The sequence below is a fragment of the Chiloscyllium plagiosum genome, chromosome 6 (assembly GCF_004010195.1).
Source record: "Chiloscyllium plagiosum isolate BGI_BamShark_2017 chromosome 6, ASM401019v2, whole genome shotgun sequence".
Classification (NCBI taxonomy): domain Eukaryota; kingdom Metazoa; phylum Chordata; class Chondrichthyes; order Orectolobiformes; family Hemiscylliidae; genus Chiloscyllium; species Chiloscyllium plagiosum.
In genome coordinates this window covers 56693347-56716437 of record NC_057715.1, presented here as the reverse complement: position 1 = coordinate 56716437, position 23091 = coordinate 56693347, and the positions used below count along the sequence as shown (strand labels likewise).

Sequence of the window (23091 nt, the reverse complement as noted above, 5' to 3'; positions counted from 1 at the left end):
ACAGACCAGTATAAACACCGGAGGAAACATCAAAGAAGCGCTTCACAGGAGGCTCCCAAGCACTGATGATGTCGCCTAGCCAGGGGACGAAACGTTTGCAACAAAAACTTCCAGCTCGGCGAACAGAACCACAACAACGAGCCCCTGAGCTACAAATCTTTGCACAAACTTTGAATACAAAAGATTGGTGGAGCCATGGAATGTGTAGAAGGTTGTCAAAGGAGACAGTGGGGTATTGGTCAGTTGCAGATAATGGGCAGAGAAATAACAGATGGAGTTTAATCTGGGCAAGTGTGAGGTGCTACACTTGGGAGATCAAATGTTAAGAAATATACAATTAATGGAAGGACCCTGAAAGGCATTGATATACAGAGGTATCTTGGGGTTCAAGTCTATACCTTTCTGAAAGAGGCCACGCAAGTAGACAGGGTGGTGAAGACCTTTATTGATCGGGAAGTGAGTACAAGATCAGGATATCATGTGGCAGCTTTACAAGTCTGGTTATGCCAGACCATGCAAGTACTGCATTCAATTCTGGCCACCACATTACAGGAAAGATGTGGAGCTTTGAGAGGTTGCAGAAGAGATTTACCAGGATGCTGTCTGGATTAGAAAATGAGTTACAAGGAAAGGCTAAAAAAACTCAGATTGTTCTCTCTGGAGTGGCAAAGGCCAAGGGGAGACTCGATAGAAGTCTATAAAGTTGAGATGCATAGATAGGATTAATGGTCAGAACTTTTTTCATGGAGCTAAAATGTCTAATACCAGGGGACATTGCATTTAAGGTGAGAGGGGGAAAAGTTCAAAGGCGATGGAAGGGGCAAGTTTGTTTAAACAGAGCATGGTCGGAGTTTGGAACACACTTCCAGGAGTGCTGGTGGAGGGAGATAGGAATGGAGCATTTAAGGGACTTTTAGATAGGCACATGCATATACAAGGAATGGCAGAATATGGACCAAGGGCAGGCAGATGGGGTTAGTTTAATTTGGCATCATGTTCAGCACAGGAGAAAGTGAGGACTCCTGGAAAATGTGGTGCTGGAAAAACACAGCAGGCCAGGCAGCATCTGAGGAGCAGGAGAATCGACGTTTCGGGCATAAGCCCTCCTTCAGGAATGAGGCTGGTGTGCCAAGCGGGCTGAGATAAAAAGGTAGGGGGAGGGATGCTGGGAATACGATAGGTGGAAGGAGGTGAGGGCGAGGGTGATAGGCCGGAGAGGGGGTGGGGGCGGAGAGGACGGGAAGAAGATTGCAGGTCAAGAGGGCGGTGCTGAATCCGGGGGTTGGGACTGAGATAAGGTGGGGTAGGGTTCCTAGATGGAAAATGAGGCGCTCTTCCTCCAGGTGTCATGTGGTCAGGGTCTGGCAATGGAGGAAGCCAAGGACCTGCATATCCTTGGCAGAGTGGGAGGGGGAGTTAAAGTGTTCAGCCATGAAGCAGTTGGGTTGGTTGGTGCGGGTGTCCCAGAAACATTCCGCAAGTAGGCGGCCTGTCTCCCCAATGTAGAGGGGACCACATCGGGTGCAACGGATACAGTAAATGATGTGAGTGGAGGTGCAGGTGAATTTGCGACGGATATGGAAGGATCCATTGGGGCCTTGGAGGGAGGTGTGGGCGCAAGTTTTGCACTTCCTGCGGTTGCAGGGGAAGGTGCCGGGAGTAGAGGTTGGGTTGATAGGGGGTGTGGACCTGACGAGGGAGTCGCAGAGGGAGTGGTCACTCCGTAACGCTGATAGGGGCGGGGAGGGAAATATATCCCTGGTGGTGGGGTCTGTTTGAAGGTGGCGGAAATGACGGAGGATGATAAGGGGTGTAAGTTGAGGACCAGTGGGGTTCTGTCCTGGTGGCGATTGGAGGGGCGGGGTTCAAGGGCAGAGGTGCGGGGAGTGGAGGAGATGCGATGGAGAGCATCGTCGACCATGTCGGAGGGGAAATTGTGGTCTTTGAAGAAGGGGGCCATTTGGGTTGTTCAGTAGTGGAACTGGTCCTCCTAGGAGCAGATGCGGCGGAGGCAAAGGAATTGGGAATATGGGATGGCGTTTTTACAGGGGGCATGGTGGGAGGAGGTGTAATCTAGGTAGCTGTGGGAGTCGGTCGATTTGTAGTAAATGTCTGTGTTGAGTCAATAGAAATGGAGAGGTCTAGGAAGGGGAGGGAGGAGTCTGAGACGGTCCAGGTAAATTTGAGGTCGGGGTGGAAGGTGTTAGTTAAGTGGATGAACTGTTCAATCTCCTCGTGGGAGCACGAGGTAGCGCTAATACAATCATCGATGTAGCAGAGGAAAAGGTGGGGGGTGGTGCCAGCGTAGCTGCAGAAGATGGACTGTTCCACATATCCGACGAAGCAGCAGGCATAGTTGCGGCCCAGGCGGGTGCCCATGGCTACTCATTTACTGTATCTGCTGCACCTGATGTGGTCTCCTCTACATTGGGGAGACAGGCCGCCTACTTGCGAAACGTTTCAGGGAACACCTCTGGGACACCCGCACCAACCAACCCAACCACCCTGTGGCTGAACAGTAACTCCCCCTCCCACTCCACCAAGGACATGCAGGTCCTTGGCCTCCTCCATTGCCAGACCCTGACCAGCGCCCCATCCACCAAATTCCCTTCCCCCTACCTTTTATCTCAGCCCGCTTGGCACACCAGCCTCATTCCTGAAGAAGTGCTTATGCCCGAAACATCGATTCTCCTGCTCCTCGGATGCTGCCTGGCCTGCTGTGTTTTTCCAGCACCACATTTTTCAAATCATGTTCAGCACAACATTGACGGCCGAAAGGCCTGTTCCTGTGCTGTACGTGCTGAATGTTCACGTCGCGTCAGATGAGGGATCAATATAGAACTGTGCCATAGATCAACATGCCCACTCCCTTGACTGGTTACTGTGGATAACCAAAACAAGCTTTCTAGTTTGGAGTCTGCATTGCAAGGGAAGTCACGCCATATGTACTGTCAGTCTGTGGGAGACATTTTGTTTCCCCCTTGGCTTGCTACAGTGTTCAGTCATAGCTCAACACAAGATGGAGGAACAGCACTTATTTTACCTATTTTACAGCCAACATTTCCTCTAAGCTGTGTGTCTGTGCATGCAGCCAGTTGCTCCAAAAGGTCCATGCAGTCATCAGCATGCCAACACCACTGTAGCACTGACTTGTAGTTCTGGAAGTTGTTGGCCAGCACAGACCTCAGAAGTTCATACAGACGAAAAAACAAAATAGCTGGAACACTGTTTCCAGCACTTACGACACAACTTTGACTTCTACAACCTCAAAGAATGACACCTGTTCTCCCATTTCTCATCCAACTCCACTCTCCCCCAGTCAGGCTTACGTGTGTCTTGTTGGCGTACTCTCAGCAAAAATGTTCCCCTTTCTCCTTTTCACAGCTAACATTTACATCCATTTTACATATTCATCACTGCTTTCTCATATCATCTTGACTTTGTCTTTTGCTCTGGACACACTCCCCATTTATTTCATTTGTTCCTCCTCCCCCTCTGTCACTGGTAAAAGAACCATCACTTTTGAGCTCATTTCAATTTTGCAGTCATAATGGCTTCAAAGTGTTAACATTGTTCTCTCTCCATCAATGCTGGCAGACATCCCGATTTTCTCCAGCACTTTGCCATTATATCTTATTTCCAGCACCTGTAATATTTTGCTTTTATTCAAGTACTGAAGTCTGTTAGTCTGGCTGAGGGAGCAAAATGCTAACAGGGAAGGCAGGGCCACTGTAGGCATTCAGGTAATGCAAAGTGAATGTGCATTCAATCATTGACCATGGAATGGACCCGGAGATGTTGATACTGGCTATTCAAGATGAAGGTCAGGAGGAGCAAGCAGCAAATTGGAGTCGGTATGTACTTGCTTCAAATTACGTATGAGTACTCAATTTCCATTCAATGAATGGTAGAATGGGAGCCTGGATATCAATGATGTGAGTTTAGGTAGGAATGAGAGTGATAATAATTGATAATCCCCATGAATAGCCCTCTCATCACTCACTATCTTGACCTTGCTCAATTTCTCAGGTGTTTCTCACTGTAGCCAAAGTCATTCTGGGCCTGGGAAAATTGCACCTATTTTCTCACATTCATCTAAATTATCTACTTCAATTTCTATTTATGATTGCATCATTGCATGACCATTATCAGTGAGGTACTAGCACAATCTAATATGTTTGCAGTGTAAACCTGAACAATGAAATACTGTTGCCTTTATCATTTTGCACAAGGATCTGAGCTTCCCTAAAAATCAAGCCGTAAAAGCACCCTCTTCTGCAAATACATAGTTAGTCACCAAGTTAAAGCAATAAAACTCAATGTAGATTTTAAAACAACATTAATTCTTGGGATGTGGGTGTCAAGGGCTGGGTCAGGATTTATTGCCCATACCCTGGAATACACAGTGATGGGATGTTTTCTTAAACCATTCAATCCACTGGGCATAGGGATATTTGGAAGGGAGTTCCAGGATATTTGGAAGGGAGTTCCAGGATTGTGACATGGTGCCAGTAAAGGAACAGGGATATTAGTCCCAAGTCAGGAAGGTGGGTAGCTTGAAGGAGAACTTTCGGATGGTGTTCACATGCATCTGCTGTTGTGCTTCTAGCTGGTATAGGTACAGTACATCTTGTAGATGATAAACATTGCTGGCTACTATACTGGTGAAGGGAAGAGAGTGGTGAAGATGGTAGATGGGGTGCCAATCAAGCAGGATGTTTTGCCTTGCATGGTGACAAGTCTAGACTGATGGAGCTACAATCACCCAGGCAAGTAGAGGGTATTGCATTATACGCTTGATTTGGGCCTTGTAGATGGTGGACAGGTTTGGGAAGACAGGTATTAAGCTATTTGACACACAGAATTCCTAGCCTCTGACATGCTCTTGTAGCCACACTATTTTGCTACCTTAGATCAAGTCAATTAGAGAGGTTTGTATACAGCAAGAGGAAAATCTTCTGACTGCAATCAGTAACAATTTGGTGTGTAAATTTATATCTTTTCTCAAGAAGTCAAGAGGTTTTTCTTGCCACACTCTTATTTGGTGTAACAATTCAGTTTTACCTTACTGATGAAAGCATATTGCAGAGTAAGTTTAGATTAGAACTGTGGAAGAATTGGTTCATAATTTGTTCCCTGAATAGCTGCGTAAAGTGCAAATACTGTAAGCTAAGTACAACACATAAAACCTAATGCCTCAAGTTTGGTTTTCCCATGTTGTTCAGCATCACTGGGTGAATGTATTTAGGGGATAAGGTACAAGCTTTCTGGTATATGAATAAAAATGGTTTAGAGGGATATGGGCCAAATGCTGACAAATAGGACTAGGTCAATTTGGGATATCTGGTCCAACTCATCTGTGCCAACCTAACGGTCTGTTTCTGTGTTGTATGACTCGGACGACCAAAACAGTACTTAAATAACGTATTTTAAGTATCACATTGTCCAAAATATGTCAAGAACCTTTGAGATACTATTTCACATGTAAATGAAAACATACAGAAATTCAGCACACAATAAAGAAAAAAAAATTACACCTTACTGCATTGAAACAAGCAGCTGTGAAAAAACCTACCTGCAAATAGACCAGCTACAGCAGGGGGCTCAGTTCTAAACTGGGAAGCATTAGAATAGGCTGGAGGACCACAGAAGGAATCTGACAGATAAATGTGCAAAGAAATAGGACAGAAAAATAAGTAGATGTTACTTTGCAGAGGATTGAAGATAAGTAGAAATAAGACAGAGAGAAGGCCAATTAATTGTTAGTTGGATGTAGTAAGCTAACTAAGCCACAAAGACATTTTTCAGCTTTTTTTTAAAAAGCAAATTATTAACCTATAACTACAATTCCATTTTTGTTTTAGACATCAAGACATTGATAGGTAACTCCTAAACAGTAATGAGTACTTTCATTGAATACACCAAACTACTGACAAAACAGTTCAGAAGCTTATTTTAGCTGACTGCGTTTTGGCATATTTTCACATGTACAAAGTAAAAAAGGTCTCAGACTCAAAATGTGATTCACCTCCTCTCCACCATTTTAAAACTGCCAAAGCTCAACAGTAAACACCCAAACACATGACAACACAGCACAGAACATACATGTACTCATCTAAATTGGAAACAAAAGGAAGTCTGATATTTTGTTTTAAATACAATCTTTAAAGTTATTTTGTTGAAATAAACAATCAAAAATCAGGTAAAGCCAATTGAGAAAATATTTGATTGAGATTTCTATAGTAAAGAAAGAGCAAAATATTCATTTCTTCACCAAATCAAAAACAAGAACCAAAGACAGACAGAGAGATGAATAAAATGGAAATCAAAATGAAAACCTTGCATCTTAATGCATGTAACACTTCACCTCCAAACAACAACTTGTGAACTTTCAACACTTATGCTGACAAACAGTAATTTGCAGATAACAAAGTTCAACAAATAATGTTTGATTCATATTTTTGCTTGTGTTAGTTGAGAAAATAACGTTCAGAACATATTTAAAACACAATAAATGCTCAAAGGAGCCTCAAACAAATGTACTGAAAAAAAAAAGAAACCAACATGAGAAAAAATTTGATCAAACGTAAGATTTAGTTTTTGTTATAAAAAGGTATTTTGAATAGTGAGCTTCATTTGAACTCTGACAACTTGAGACTCTGAAACAAAGGTGCAAAGAGTTGATAAAACTACACAACAGTAGTCAAGCACAACACAAACACAATTCAGGAGGTGATAGACAACACTGGAAAAATATTGTAACCTAAGTGTGGAGCAAAGTCGTGAAGAATTTAGAAACAGGTGTATTCATTTCAATTGAACATGGTGTTCAGCTTCAAAAAACTTTGACTCATCCTGGACTGGATGATGCAAAAGTACAGTACTCTAAACATCACAAAGACATGATGTGGAGGTGCCGGTGTTGGACTGGGGGTAGGCAAAGTTAAAAATCACATGACATCAGTTAAAAATCAGCTCCATCAGGTAGCTACGCTCCGAAAACTTGTACTTTCAAATAAACCGGTTTGACTACAATCTGGTGTCATGTGATTTATCACAAAGACAGTTAGGTCAAAAGGGATTAGTGCTCAGTGTACATGTGGAAATCAGCTACATATCTACAGATGATAGCACTGAAGGCATTTAGACAAAGTGATGGGCAGTAACAATAGATACTGATGGGATCCTCGAAGTGACAATGCAGGAGACAGTTATTGCTACAGATAAATTCTCATCATATTCGTTGCAACGCCAGAGGGAAAACAGTTTTTAAAAAAGTGCAGAGACTTGCATTTATGTAACACTTTTCATAATAATTGAATACCTTACTTGTCTTTAGAATAGGCAAATTAATTTTTTTAAACCAGCAAACAAACCCTCAGTTTAGCATCTCATTGAAAAGACAGTACAGCACACCCATTATTGTGTACTGGAATGTCAGCCTTGACTTTTGCACTCAAGTCTGAAATTGGAACTTGAACCCAGAACCTTACAACCCAAAAGCAAGAGTGTAACCAATTGAGCCCCAGATGATTTTTTAAAAAAAATTACCAGGAAATGAATGTATTAGTTATACTGGAGCTCCATTTTTGAGTATACAAATCAGACCGTTATATGTAATTTGCTAGTTTTATTGTTTTTCCTCCTGGGAATTGTGTGAAATAGATGGCTTAAGAGCATTTGACAAAAAAAAATGTTGGGCATCAAAAGTCACAGATAGACAGATGAAGCACTTGCAATTTGGTGTAGAGATGAATGACAGTATACTGATAAGAGTAAAAATGGTTGCAAATACGGAATTCCTTGGAAAGAACAGAGAGTGAATGTAGATAATGCTGTGGAAAAGGTCAGTCCAAAGTCTGGCTAACTCAGTCTTGAGTATATAAAATGATTGAACATCCAAACATCAATTTTCAGAAGGAATTTCTCATTTCAAATGTTAAATGGGAGACCATTTATTTTAAAAGTATGCCCTCTAGTTCTGGTTCTTCCCCTGCCCACACTTTTCCAAACACTGCCAGAACTTTATACTTCTATAAAGATCACCTTTCATTCTTCTGAATCCCACCAAGTATGGATCAATCTGCTCAAGCTTTTATATTAAATCAATGGCGACATGTTCAGTGAACTGCTCATTTGGAGAACTAGCGCAGATATGCTTACTAGTCAAAGGTTCGACAACACAGCTCTTGTATTTAACATCTTGACTATTAAAAGACAAGTAACCCATATGAAGAGAGGTTGAGTAGGTTAGGTTTATTTTCATTAGAAAAAAGGAGATTGAGGGGGGGACCTGATTGAGGTTTACAAAATCGTGATGGGTATAGACAGGGTGGATAGAGACAAGCTTTTTCCCAGGGTGAAGGATTCAATGACGAGAGGTCATGCTTTCAAGGTGAGAGGTGGAAAGTTTAAGGGGGATACATGCGGCAAGTACTTCGCACAGAGGGTGGTGAGCGTCTGGAACGCGTTACCAGCAGAGGTGGTAGAGGCAGGCACGGTAGATTCATTTAAGATGCGTCTGGACAGATGCATAAGTAGGTGGGGAGCAGAGGGATACAATTGCTTAGGAATTGACCGACAGGTTTAGACAGGACATTTCGATCGGCTCAGACTTGGAGGGCCGAAGGGCCTGTTCCTGGGCTGTAAATTTTCTTTGTTTTTTTGTTCTATATGCTTTCTTAATCACCTTTCTGTTGCTTTCAAAGATTTGTGGATATATACAAAGGTCCCTCTGATCTTCTGTACTTTCTAAGCAACATATACTCCCCTGCCTTATTAGGCCTCCCAAAATGAATCACCCTCACACTTTTCAGAAGTAAATTCTATTTGCCACTGTTTAGCCCATTGACACTGTCCTGTAGTCCAAGGCTTTCCTCCCTATTTAAATATCACCAATTTTTGCGTTTTCTATGAACTTAGTGATCACAGCTCCCACACTCATGTTGCGATAATTAGTGTACACAGACAGACACATGACTGCAGTCACAAAAACATTCCAACCAGCATCCTCTACTACCTGCCACTAAGCCAATTTTGGATTCAATTCACTAAACTGTCCTGAATCCAATGGGCTCTTAATGTCTCAACCAGCCTGCCAAATGAGACCTTGCCAAAAGCCTTACTGAAGTCGACATATACAACATCAACTACACACCCAACCAGTTAAATTCAAATGAAATGTTAGACATGATCTCCCCTGACAAAGTTATACTGGCCAACCCTGATTAATCCTTATTGCTCAAGTGGCATTAATTCTAGGCAAAAGTGAAGACTGCAGATGCTGGAGATCAGAGTCTAGATTACAGTGGTGCTGGAAAAGCACAGCAGGTCAGGCAGCATCCGAAGAGTAGGAAAATCGACGTTTCGGGCAAAAGCCCTTCATCAGGACTCTGGCAATTAATTCTGTCCTTCAGAATTTCTTTCATAGGTTTCCTACCACAGATGTTAGATTTTCTGGTCTGTAATTTACTGGTTTATCCCTACAATCCTTAGAATTATAGAGTCATACAACACAGAAACAGACCCTTCGGTCCACCCAGTCCATGCTGAAGATGATTCCACCTGCTTGCTCCTAGTCCATATGCCTCCAAACGTTTCTTATTCATTAATTTATCCAAATGTATTTTAAATGCTGTAATTGTACCCATATCCACCACTTCCCTCAGGAAGCTCATTCCACACACTAACCACCCTGTCTAAAAAAAAAATCACCCCTCATGTCTTTAACTCACTATCCTCTCACCTTAAAAATGTGTTCCCTAGTCTTGAAATTCCCCATCCTCGGCAAAGACAACTACCATTAACCTTATCTATACCCCTCATTATTTTATAAGCTCTATAAGGTCACCTCTCAACTTCCTACGCTCCAATGAGAAAAATCCCAGTCTATCCAGCCTTTCCTTACAACTCAAACCTTCCAAGCCTGGCATCATCCTCCTAAATCTCTTCAGATCCCTCTCCAGCTTAATAATATCCTTCCTAGAACTAGATAACCAGAACTGGACACCGTATTCCAGAAGAGGCCTAACCAATGTCCTGCACAATCTCAGCATGACTTCCCAACTCCTATACTCAAAGACCTAGCCAATGAAGGCAAGCCTGACAAATGGCTTTTTCATCTTCTTAAATAACGGCACACATTAGCTGTCCTCCAGCATCCTGGTACCCTCTGTGGCCACAGAAGATTTGAAAATTAACATCAGAGCTCCTACACTCTCCTCCCACAAGTTCAGGATGCATCTCAACTGGGCCTGAGATTTAACCACTTTTAAGCCTGTTAAAACTGATATTACCTTCTCAAAGCTAATTTGTTCAGATTTATCAGACTACTATTTCCCAGATTTTTAAACCTCCACTGTCCTTCTCTATTTGGAATAGAGATACAAGTAGTCATTTAAAATCAGCTGTATATTCAGGCTCAAAAACAGATTGCTACTTTGGTCCCTAATAGACTCTTACTATTTTCTGATCTCTAAAATACTTCTAAAATGCCATTGGATTAATTCTGGACAATACCCACTATTATTTTGTCATGTTTTCTCTGTGCACCTAATTTCTTTGTTAAGTAAGCTCCGACATTTTCTATAGTTCCCTAGAACATCAGCTTTTTGAGCTGTGAGTATCTACCATAAGCTTCCATTTTTTTCTTATCCAAACTTGTGCATCCCTTCACATTCAGGGTTCTCTGCAATCGTTGGTCTCATGCTTCACATTTACATGAAGATGTTGGGTCTGCAGTCTCACTTTTACTCGGCTGAACGTCTCCTATTGCTCTGATATATCTTCCTCAGAAGTTTCCTTTGGTGCTGTAACAATTCTGTGAACTCAAAGATAATCTCTGTGCAGGATGTTTTGACAGCTGGAGAAGACTACGGACTTTGGTTAATCAACATCTTTAAGCAGGCATGGAATCTAATAGGCAACGTTACTGTGGGTATGAGTTGACATGGAGGGTATGAGGTGCTATGGGAAATCAATGGGGGTTATGAGTTAGCTTAGAGTTGGAATGGAGAGAGACGGAAAAGCCATTGTTGATACCTTTAGAATTTACGCTTCACAAGATCCCGGAATTCAGACTCCGGCTCAAAACCACACAAGGAGCCAAGAACCATGAGTCCTTGAGATGCTGAAATACCTATGAAAATTGGAAGCTGGGGCTGTACTGTGTAAGGGCGACACTAAGAAATGTCTACCCCTTCAAAGGGGATGGTGGCCAGTTGAGAACTGCAGGGTGTAGATTTGCTATCCATACTGTCTGAATGGAGTTTGAAGAAAGAGATTAGGTGAGCTTTGCTCTGAAGAAAAGGGGAGAAACTCAAGTGCAGAGATTTAGCCGAGGAATACTGGGATAGGTAGGTGTACAGACAGTATGATGGAGGAGTTTCACTGGGACAGAGAGATTGCAGATAGGTTGAAGAACAATAGGAAAAAGGATTTTTCAGAGATTGATGATAGTTTTGAAAGGGAATGTAACATTTGACAATACACACCTTCAACCTGCATGGTGAAATTTATTCCAATTCCCTGAAATAACTTCTATAAAAGTCTTAAACCATACAATCATTTAGTTTAACAAATTCAATTTTCAAGGGGAACCATGAAAAAGTGACAATTAATCCAGACAGCATAAAATAAAACTTCCGGGGTGTTTTTCTAAAAACATGTATAGTCATACAGAATATGAAAATTTCAGCTAAATTTCAAGAGTAAACTGAGTAGTAATAGTCTCTGGGTTACAATGAACTTGGGTAATGAATATTTCTTGTGTCAGGGATAAACAAACAACTAGAAAAAAACCCAAGTATTTAAGAGTGCCACAGTGACACTTAAAATATATAATATTTTTAAAGTAACCACTCTTTATTTACCACTCAGAAGCAAATTATTTCTACATTAAGCTATTCCTCACAGTATAGTACAACTTCTGAAATATAAGGAACTATTTTCTTACTATTTGGAATTCAGAAATTTTGGAAGACAAGACAATACAATTCTGCTTATTAGCAATTCTTTTAGTTAGAATCATGTGCTTACTTTGGTTAACCTGGCCTGTTGTTCACTTAGGAATAGGGTTAAGTTAGGAATAGGGAATAAGTTACCTTGCAAATTGATGTTTCCCTAATCCTAGATAAAGATCTAAACAGAACTTATTCCGAATGACTTACATGCACAGTTGGAAGACCAATCTTGCTTCTAGGTGCAAGAGGTACATGTCAAACTGAAGTTGGAGGAGTTCCTTGCTCTCTCGTAACTACAGCAGGAGGCAGGGGTTTTCCAAAATTGTGAAAATCAATAATATTTTCTGCAACTTCCCTGGGTGCTAATTAGAATGGCTCAAGCCAGGAATCTGACTAATTATATTGCCTCTCTGAAAGCAACTCTTCCAGCAATCATCCAATATCAATGAGTCAAATTTGTATGGAAAATGGCACGTACAGCATATTTCCATTGTCAAACGGCATATCATTTATTGAAAAAGATAATGCTGGGTGCTATCATTGTAGCTTGTTCTTGGAAATGCATACTATGTGTATGTAAATTACAAGAGTTTTCCAGAAGAAATAAAGTGAATCTAAAATAATGAAGTTTTGACAGATCACTTTTTATTGAGTTAAGGAAAAATTGTATATCACCTCCTGTAAAGACACACAAACAGTATACTAGTGAATAAATGTAATGAAAAATCTGCAAATAATGAATGATCCAAATAATGTCAATAAACTGAACAAATTCTTAAGAATTGACCTACTTGAAATTTTTTTTTAACCTCTGATATAAATTAATATGTACAGAACATTACTGAATAATGTCTGTATAAGTTGGATTACTCAATCAGAAGGACAAGACTAGCTCAACTACTTCATTCTTAAAGAAAAAACATTCTTTTTATTACTTTTCAAAGTATTGTGCTATGTTTTCTTAAAGCAGAAAACATAGATATTGTACTGGAAAATCTTTCCATCGGAATACCTGAGACAAAACGGTCAATCCGAGGAGTGTATTCATATTTTGTGGCAACAGTAGAACTTGGCTCAGTAAAAGGATTGAAATGATCTGGAGAATCAAGAAATCGCATGTCTTCATAGATTCAAATTCTTGAAGTACTAAATAAGTTCTAACAGTAAATTTTAATTGGTCCTGGTAGAGAATATAACTAAATAGGTAGGTCTTTACCAAACATTTCATGGCTATGCGTCCTAGAAGTAAAGGTCACACCATCTGAGAAGGCGACAGTGGTATTTAGAACTTCATCAGCTTTCGTAAGAAAAGGATTTAAACTTGGAATGACTTCATCACCAGCATCAGAGGAGGAGAAAGGATCTATAAGCAGTAACAGTGAAGAAAGCAATAAAACAAGGAAAAGCAAAAAAACAAATCAGGTCACAAGACAGAAAAACCATTGTAGTCAACGGACATACATTCAATATTTGAACACTTCAACTCTGGAGCCTTATTCTTGCTAAATTTGTGAAACTGTTTGCCAGTACTAGCAAATTTCAATCCCAAGTCTAAAAATTACATTATCAATGACATCAGCGTAATAAGCTCTACAGACTAGGCTCTAGTTACAAAGTATACATATACTCAATATTCCTGGAAATTTCAAACTGTTCCCATAAACATGTTATATCCTTTAAGACAGTTTGTTCAGACACAGAAACAAGAGCATAAATACTGGAAGTTGCTCCATTCACAGTTCCTTGTTCTTGTTTCACCATGCATGACCAGCAATGGAAATTCTTAAACCGTACACATTTGGATCAACACATTTGCATCAAATTCAGTCCTCCTTTGGTAAAGAATTATGCTGCAACTTATTATGTTTCAATGTTAAACTTAAGAGAAATTCCTCTGTCCAAAACAAAAGGGGAAAGGTTAGGGAGGCAACAGTTCTTCTTCTTTTTCCCTTCCTCACACATAGCGACAGCACAGTGTAAAGAAAAACAAGTATCACAGGTACAAGAAAAAAGTGACTACCAACTTTGACTGAAAAAAGAGCAAACATGCATTGGCTTCAACTTATCACGTGCATAATTTGATGTGCTAGCCAAATCCAACTACCTTGGAAATAACATTCACAAATTTCAGTGCAACTCTCACAGTAGCAGCTTTAAATTAAAATAAGCAGAACATTGTCATTGCTACCAGAGTTCAACATCAAAACTACACAGTCATAACTGCAAATCTTCATAACCTGTGTATGTTAAACTATTTGTAAATATTGCATGATATAAAGATGCCAATTGTTGATCAGCCATTCAGCAATAACAAATTAAGAACCTCAGCACTTAACCAACATCTCCTACATTCTTATGTTAAAAGAACTCTTTTTAAAAAAAAAATCACAAATAGCATCCTGAAGTGCCCTCATTACAGTATTACTAACAGTTGCTTCAGCATAGAGTCAAGTTGCAATTAAGCTAACATATAATTAAACCAAAAGGAATTTTGATAGCTAGATACTCAGTGCAACCCAATCTCCCGCTGAATCTTTCAGAGTATTATTCCAAATGTATTGGGAGTCTGACAAAAATGAATTCTCATACTGCTGCATTGGTTAGGATTTTTTTTTGTAAACCTTCATTCATTAGCTGCAATACATTCAAAATATTTTATAATTTGACATGCATCAAGTCAAATCTGAGAAAAGTAAAATATACAGAATTAATTCTTGCACCAATGCCCAGATACATTCTGCTGTCAAGCCCAACTTATCTGGGTGATCATTCAGGAGAAACTGAAGCTAGTTTTAAAAATGAAACCGGAGTAGTGAAATAACAAAACTGTGTAATTAAATAAGCACACATACATTACCATGTTGTTATTTCCTAATCCCCCAATTTCACTTGGTATTCCAACACATTGATATTCTTTGAATGTTGCCCAGGTGCAAGTGTCTAACTGACCACTGGAGATATGAATATACTATTTGGAAAGGAATTCCAGTGACTAGCTGTCAAATTTTGCTAATGTTGTTCAAGTATGAATTTGTACAGAATGAATGTCCATCATCAGCACTTGCACTAAACTAGCAAGAACTCCAGACACATGTATGATCACATTATTGCAGTTCTTTTTCCCCCTGTTGGTGTCACAAAATGGAATTTTGGCCTCTTGAAAATTGTAGTTTGACTCAGCTGCTAATTTAATCATTTGTTAAAATGTTTAATCATGAGTAAATTGACTAAAAACAATGGTATTTGGATTCTCTAAGATAATAACCACCACTCATTTTCTCAGATAGCAGGTGCTAGTAATTGTTGTCACTTATACCTCCTTGGGGCACATCTTTATCTACGGATTCCAATACAAACACTTTTTCCTTAAAGTATCATCACTTTTTCTACTTGAAATCATTCCTGTTTTCCACCCTCCGTTCTAATGCTGACCATTTTGGGCCATTAACTGATGGCTCATTCCACAATTATTATATCAGTTTCAGACATTTTTGCACAATAATTTTCATCGATTCATTCAGCCTATTCCCAAAAGAAAATTCAGATCTCCTCCAATGTTCTTGAGTGTATCACTAGAATATACAAGAGAGATTTGCCATAATATGTCCAAAATGGTCCTCCCCATTGAATGGAAAAACTAAACCTTTGTATAGCACAGAGGCATTAAGGTTGTAGCAGGGATAAAATGAAGCTACATCAGAACATTATTTCAACAAGCCAACACACACTGCAACACACAGGAATTATGCAGAGCAGAGGAAAATCACCTATACCGTGTATTCAAAAAGAATGGGTACCCAATGAACACAGTCTGCCGATTTCTCAGCAACAAACCCAAACAAGCAGACAAAACACGCCCAGAAACCCTAGCCACTTTCCCCTACATCAAAGACATCTCGGAAATCACTGCCAGACTACTCAGACCCCTTGACATCATGGTAGCCCACAAATCCACCAACACACTAAAACAGCAGCTAATGAACTTGAAAGACCAACAAGCAAAACTAATGTCATTTACAAAATACTGTGCAAGAACTGTAACAAACACTACATTGGATAAACAGACAGAAAACTAGCCACCAGGATACATGAATATCAACTAGCCACAAAACAACATGACCCTCTCTCACTAGTATCCTTACATACAGATAAGGAAGGACACCACTTCAATCGGGACAAGAATTCCTAGAAGCATGGCATTCCAACTGGAACTCTATCAACAAACACATCAAGTCTGACCCCATCTATCACCTCCTGAGAAAAAGAAGAAATGATAACACCACAGATAATGACATCACCAACCCAAAGAAACCCAAACATATAAAGAAAAAGCAGGAATCTTCAACAGTGTTTCACCCGAAGGCCCACTAAAGATGTCTGGAAATTAACCTTCCAGCTCAGTGAGCAAACCTACATCCAGGTTAAAACAAGTCTAGAATCTCTACAGAGCAGAAAGAGGCCAATTGGCCCATCAAGTTTGCATCAATCCTCCGAAGAGCACCCCACTCTAGTAAATTTTACCATGGTTTTACATCCCTACACACTACAAGGAAATTTAGAATGGCCAATCCATCTAACCTGCACAGCTTTGGACTGTGGGAGGAAACCGTAGCACCTGGAGAAAATCCCTGCAAATGTGGGGAGAAGACGTAAACTCCACACAGTCATTCAAGGTTGGAATCAAACCAGGGTCCTTGGCATTTGGAGGCAGTACTGCTAACTACCGAGCCACCATACCACCCTTCAAAACACCAATTTTATAGATGGAATGCATCTAAAGCATTATTGGCCGATGAAAATAGATTAACAGTAAATATTGTTAAAACCAGACTGCCTAGTAGTAATGCCACTGGACTGGTAATCCAGAGGCCCAGACTAATGCTCTGGAACATGGGTTCAAAAATGATTACTCAATTAATAAAATCTGGAACTGAAAGATTAAGTCTTGGCGACCAGGACAGCTTTTACTAAGTGACAAAAATTTAACTCATTCGCTAACTTTTTATTTAAATAAAGGGAATCCTCACTTGGTCTGGCCTGTACACGTGACTCCAGATCTGTACCAATGTGAATACTTCTTACTTATCCTCGGAAATCAGTCAATATCTTGCCACATTATCTGATAGGACTGCTGCAAGCTGTTAACCTGGTTTGGGTAGCTTACTGCCACCAATCCTCCTCCGCTCTGCTGAGCTTAGGGCTTATCTAATTATCAGTTGTTCAGATCACAGGGTGAGGTGAAACCAAGAGGATGCTTGTGTTGTATAAAGATAGCTTCTTAGTACAAACTATCTATTAACATGTACAATTCCCAAGGATCATTGCGAGCTGTACAGAATACATTTGCTGCTTTCAGATACTCCTTCAGGACACAACTGTCTCCACCCAAAGACTGTAAAATCATCAAATTCTTTGGTGCTCAATGTAACATGAACATCAACTCCTTCACCACAGATGGGCAAGAAACATGACATCCACAACCACAACCCACATGCCTAAAATGTGTTTGAAAACACATAATTATCTCAACCAAACACCTGTGAAAAGAAATGATCACAAAAACAACACAAGCTGCATTCATGGGGGAAACGGCACTGGCTGTTGAAGAGTATTTAACAATTGTGGTACTGCAGCTGATAGACCAAATCATTCTTAAGGTTCCTACTTTCTGGTAAGCTTGGAAAAATAGATTTTCATAACAAATTTCTCCAAGAATCTGATTAACTGGTGTGGGATCATGTTCAAATAACAACCGAAACTGGTGACGGCGAAAATAGCCTCTTATATTAGCAACCGCAGTAGCACAGTTCAAGGTGACAATGAAATCCTGAAGTACACTTCTTACAGTAGCCTCTTTGTACAACGTTTTTAAGTACTTTAAAATTCTACCATTATGGTGTTACATAGCTTTATCTATAGTACATAAAAGTTTATAAACAGGAGATTGTTTAAACATTTTGTAAGTAAGAGCAAGGTTAGATCTCATGGAATTTAGGGAAAACCTGCCATTTGGATACAGAACTGGCTCAAAGGTAGAAGACAGAGGGTGGTGGTGCAGGGTTGCTTTTCAGATTGGAGGCCTGTGACCAGTGGAGTGCCACAAGGATTGGTGCTGGGTCCACTACTTTTCATCACTTATATAAATGATTTGGATGTGGGTTTAAGAGGTATAGTTAGTAAGTTTGCCGATGACACCAAAATTGGAGGTGTAGTGGACAGTGAAGATTACCTCAGATTACAACAGGATCTGGACCAGATGGGCCAATGGGCTGAGAAGTGGCAGGTGGAGTTTAATTCAGATAAATGCGAGGTGATGCATTTTGGGAAACCAAATCTTAGCAGGACTTATACGCTTAATGGTAAGGTCCTAGGGAGTGTTGCTGAGCAAAGAAACCTTGGAGTGCAGGTTCATAGCTCCTTGAAAGTGGAGTCGCAGGTAGATAGGATAGTGAAGGCGGCGTTTGGTATGCTTTCTTTTATTGGTCAGAATATTGAGTACAGGAGTTGGGAGGACATGTTGCGGCTGTACAGGACATTGGTTAGGCCACTGTTGGAATATTGCATGCAATTCTGGTCGTCTTCCTATCGGAAAGATGTTGTGAAACTTGAAAGGGTTCAGGAAAGATTTGCAAGAATGTTGCCAGGGTTGGAGGATTTGAGCTATTGAGAGAGAGATTGAATAGGCTAGGGCTGTTTTCCCTGGAGCGTCGGAGGCTGAGGGGTGACCTTTTAGAGGTTTATAAAATCATGAGGGGCATGGATAGGATAAATAGACCAAGTCTTTTCCCTGGGGTGGGGGGAGTCCAGAACTAAAGGGCATAGGTTTAGGGTGAGCGGGGAAAGATATAAAAGAAACCTATGGGGCAACTTTTTCATGCAGAGGGTGGCACATGTATAGAATGAGCTGCCAGGTGAAGTGATGAAGGCTAGTACAATTACAACATTAAAAGGCATCTGAATGGATATATGAATCGGAAGCGTTTGGAGGGATATGGGCCGGGTGCTGGCAGGTGGGACTAGACTGTGTTTGGATATTTGGTCGGCATGGACGAGTTGGACTGAAGTGTCTGTTTCCGTGCTGTAAATCTCTACGATTCTATGCTGGCTGCTACTCCTGACAGGATTAAGTGTGTTTGTCCGTTCTGCTTGCATAATTAAGAGGAATTAGTCCTTTTATCCCTTAAGTTAGTAAATGTACCAGATCTTTTTAGAAATTATACATGTACTTAACAAAAGAATAAAGGATATTAAACAGATTACTGCAGTCAAGTCATGAGATTTGTTTACTATTTGTCGGTGTGAGTTTCACTCATTCATTCATGCAATTTCATGGAAATGCTGTTTTGATAGTAAGTTTAGCAGCCCTGTTTATTATGTATTAAATAAGTATACACTAGTTGGGGAAACTGTTTGATATTCTGCAATCTATTCAGGTCCTGACACATTGTTGGTAAGGGCTGATTAATATGATCTTTCCACAGTTTCAAGTGGGTCATGGAGATGCTATGGTGGTGAGGGTACGGTTCCTGAACAGGTTAGTAGTCTTTGATACTTATTCAGAGGATCTTTTGATGTAAATAGGTCTGATAGGGGTTGAAGGTGTGAAGAAGCAGTAACGGGTTTGGAAGGAAGGTTTTTAAATTTCGTCTATCTTGCAATACAATGCAGTACAAAACCACAGTTTTATGAATGAATGAAAATGCATTATAGTAAGCAACAGGTTAGTAAAGGGTTATGGATGAATGAATGGGAATGTGGTATTAATGAATATAGCAAGCTGAGCAGTGAGTTAGTGAAGATATCTATGACTTATCTTACACTAGCAATAAATAATCTTAGGGACTTATAAACATTTTGATCAAATATGGCTTATGAGAAAACGTATAAAAGCACATTAGGGAAGATTTTTCCAAAATGTTTTAAGCAGTCATCCTGAATTAATCAGGAGTAAATATTTTCAATCAGGCAGGCATATTGGAGTACCATGACCCTCAAAAGGATAGATAGTTGACTGTTTACTATGTAACCTGTTTCCTGAAGAAGGGCTCATGCCTGAAACGTCGATTCGCCTGCTCCTTGGATGCTGCCTGACCTGCTGCGCTTTTCCAGCGCTGTTTACTATGTAAACTCATTTTATTAGAATAGGTTTCCTTTAATCTGAGGGGCATTACAAATTCCCGTTCGAATTATCTGAACAAAATATCAAAGTTAAAACTATTTTAAAGTCTGACAAAAACAAAAGGACCAGTTTGCCCTGTTTTATCAACCAGTATATTGGCAGAAAAAATACAAAGTAAAATACCTATATTATTTAAGGTATTTCAATAGATAATGGCAGATGCTTTTTGAAAAAGATAGCCTTATTCCTTGTACAGGTACATGTAATCACCTGATCAATTAATTGGCTCTGGGCTATAATTTCAGAGGCAAACTCAGGACTGAAATCAAAACCATTTGGACATATTCATATTGATTAAACTATCATTTTACAATGTTCTTACAATTATTTTAAAAACATTCTTAAATGTTGCTATGATTGTCACTTTGGTCTTGGGACATCAAACAGATAGTTAACAAGTTAATTAGCAATCTGAACAGTATAAAAACAATTGAGTTGTAAAGAAAATAAAACACCTCATAGTATTCGTTTCATAGGCATATCCCATAATGTCTCAGCCAAATTACTCTTCAATTGTAGATACAGCTGTTAGAAAGGTAAACACAGCAATCAAGCTGTGCACACGATATATTCCACAAATACATGAAACTACTTATACACTAACCAAGTCTTCGGAGAATTCTCTGCTTTTCCCAGCACCCCCAAATTATGACTGGATTTTGTGCATTCTTCTGAGTAATCAAAGGAGAGCAGCTCCAACAATGCAGCATTTCCTTGAACTAGACTGAAGGATCAGTCTAGTTCATGTCCTGAAGTCCCAGAGTGAGGTTTGAATCAACAATTATATGCAGGTTTTGTGACCTCTAACACATCCCGCAAAGATTTTCCATTTTTGTACATCATGTTGTATCGTTGATGAAAATAGATGCAACTCTTTGTTTTTGCCATGCTACTCCTTCAAAGAACTCCAAATAACTTGGTTAACAGGAGTTCTCTTTCATGAAACCATGCTTACTCTGCCCTATTCCCTTCAGTCTAATTTCTGAGATATAGCCCCTTTAAATGATCAGTTCTACCACTTTCCCCATGACCGATGTCAACATTTGACTAGAGGGATAATATTTGCTACTTTACAATCTGACTGCAAGAACCTAGTGAGTTTTAGAAAATTAACACCAACACATCTTTCACCCGATTAACTACATTTTTTAAGACCCTCATATGAAGACTATCGAGACTGAGTGACATGTCTACCCATTCTTACTCTCCAGAGGGTCAAGACTCAGTGATTCACTTTCTCCTTTTAAAAAACCTGTTGAAATCCATGCTCTGCTTTTATATTTCTATCTTTCCCTCATATTCTAATGCCTTTGCCCTAATTTACCCTTTAGTCATTCTCAGGCATGTTCATATTCTTAGAGAGAAAAAAAGGTTTATATTCTAACCAGTCATCTGACCTGCCACTTACCTTTGAGAATTTGATGCATTTCCAAACTCTTCCAGCATACCATGGACAGTGGGTCCTTGAAAATTATTTTAGAATAGTAGGGAACGTACGGATTCTCAGTATTCCAAAATATTCCCTTATATGTCTATCACTACATGTGTACTGATCTATTCCCTAGCTTAGTCCAGCTCGTTCAGTGAGCTCAGCTTTCATGTCGACAGTTGCTCTTCTTCAAATTTAAAATACTTGTCTTTGACCTAGTATACTCATTTTCAAATGCTATGTAAAATTCAATCATACTTGTTTGATGCTACCTGAAGGTACCATTACTCTGAGATCACTCATTAATGCTGTCAAATTACATAAAACCAGGAGTAATATAAAGCAGCACTATCTTGATAATAATTCTATGAAATCCTCCTCCAGGTTACTGCTGCCAATTTGATTTTTCTATTTTATACGCAGATCCAAGTCATGATAATTATTGCTCATCACAAACACATTTAATTTTTCTTCTTCCATTCTTCATCCTACATTTTTTTTTCCTGTTAGGGGCCCAGTTTTCACTAGTGGTTCCCCTGCTATTCCTCACTGCACCCGAACAAATTCCACATTCTGATTTCTAAACCAAGATCAACTCTCACTATTGCACAAATGCCAACTTTCATTTATGGTAATATTGCTTCACTTTTACCTGGCTACCTATTCTTTTTGAATATCAGAGACTCTGCGATATTCAGGCTCGAATCCTTGCATTCCAGCATCCACATGTATACTATTTATTTTGTTTTGGATTCTATATGCGTTCAAATACAGAACCTTTAGTCTTGCCTTTTTGTCATCTTTGCAACATCTAACCTTGATTGTTGCAAGACGTCATCTTTTTATTTTTCGGTATTTTTGATCAGGGACTGAAATAGGAAAGCTATCAAAAAATCAGAGATGTTACAGCACAGGAGACCATTCAACTCATCATGCTTGTAGCAGCGTGTTAAATTAGCTTAATTATCAAGGACCCATCTCCTGCTTTCTCCCCCCACTCCACCCTTGAATATTATATTTATCCATTTAAAGGGCTTCAATTGGACCTGCCTCTGCCACATTTACAGATAGTGAATTGCACGGGCCTATCTACGGAGTGAAGTTTTTACTCCTCACTTCACCATAGCTTCTTTTGCAGATCGCTTTAATCTGTCATGTTTGTGGTACATGGGAGCTCATGGATAACAACTGTGTATCCAGGGCAAACATATCTGTATTAAGTGTTTGTGGCTCAAGGAGCTTTGGCTCAGTCATTCAGCTGCAGACTCTGCTACAATCAGGGAAGAAAAAAGTTATCAGGATATTTTAATCCAAGATGGTTTAAAGATTGCTGACTTTTTAAAATCAAGTTACCTGATGTCATATGTGCTGTTTACACAGTTGTTTCTCAAATAATTGGTGGGATGTCTAGTTACAGACAAGCTAGAGCCAGGGGCTTGCGTACAAAAAGAGATTTGGCCAACAAGAATTCGCTGATTGTTTGCAGAATAGTGACCAGTTATTGCTCATGAACACCTTCTGCC

The 23091-nt window shown here is 39.8% G+C and overlaps 1 protein-coding gene across 19 annotated transcripts in view; it reads right to left on the bottom strand.

Annotated features, from left to right (window-relative positions):
* picalma (phosphatidylinositol binding clathrin assembly protein a) overlaps nt 1–23091 on the bottom strand; it is a 154779-nt gene that overhangs the window by 40137 nt on the left and 91551 nt on the right. For 9 of the 19 annotated variants that reach the window (XM_043691581.1, XM_043691589.1, XM_043691590.1 and 6 more), the window contains exons 13-15: nt 13177–13323; nt 12973–13056; nt 5576–5656 (exon numbers count right to left, since the gene is read on the bottom strand). The exons of 5 other annotated variants lie outside the window; for them this stretch is intronic. In XM_043691581.1, coding sequence (XP_043547516.1) covers nt 5576–5656; nt 12973–13056; nt 13177–13323 — 312 coding nt within the window. The remainder of the gene's footprint in view (nt 1–5575; nt 5657–12972; nt 13057–13176; nt 13324–23091) is intronic. 5 more of the 19 variants (XM_043691592.1, XM_043691593.1, XM_043691595.1 and 2 more) reach the window with 3 other exon arrangements.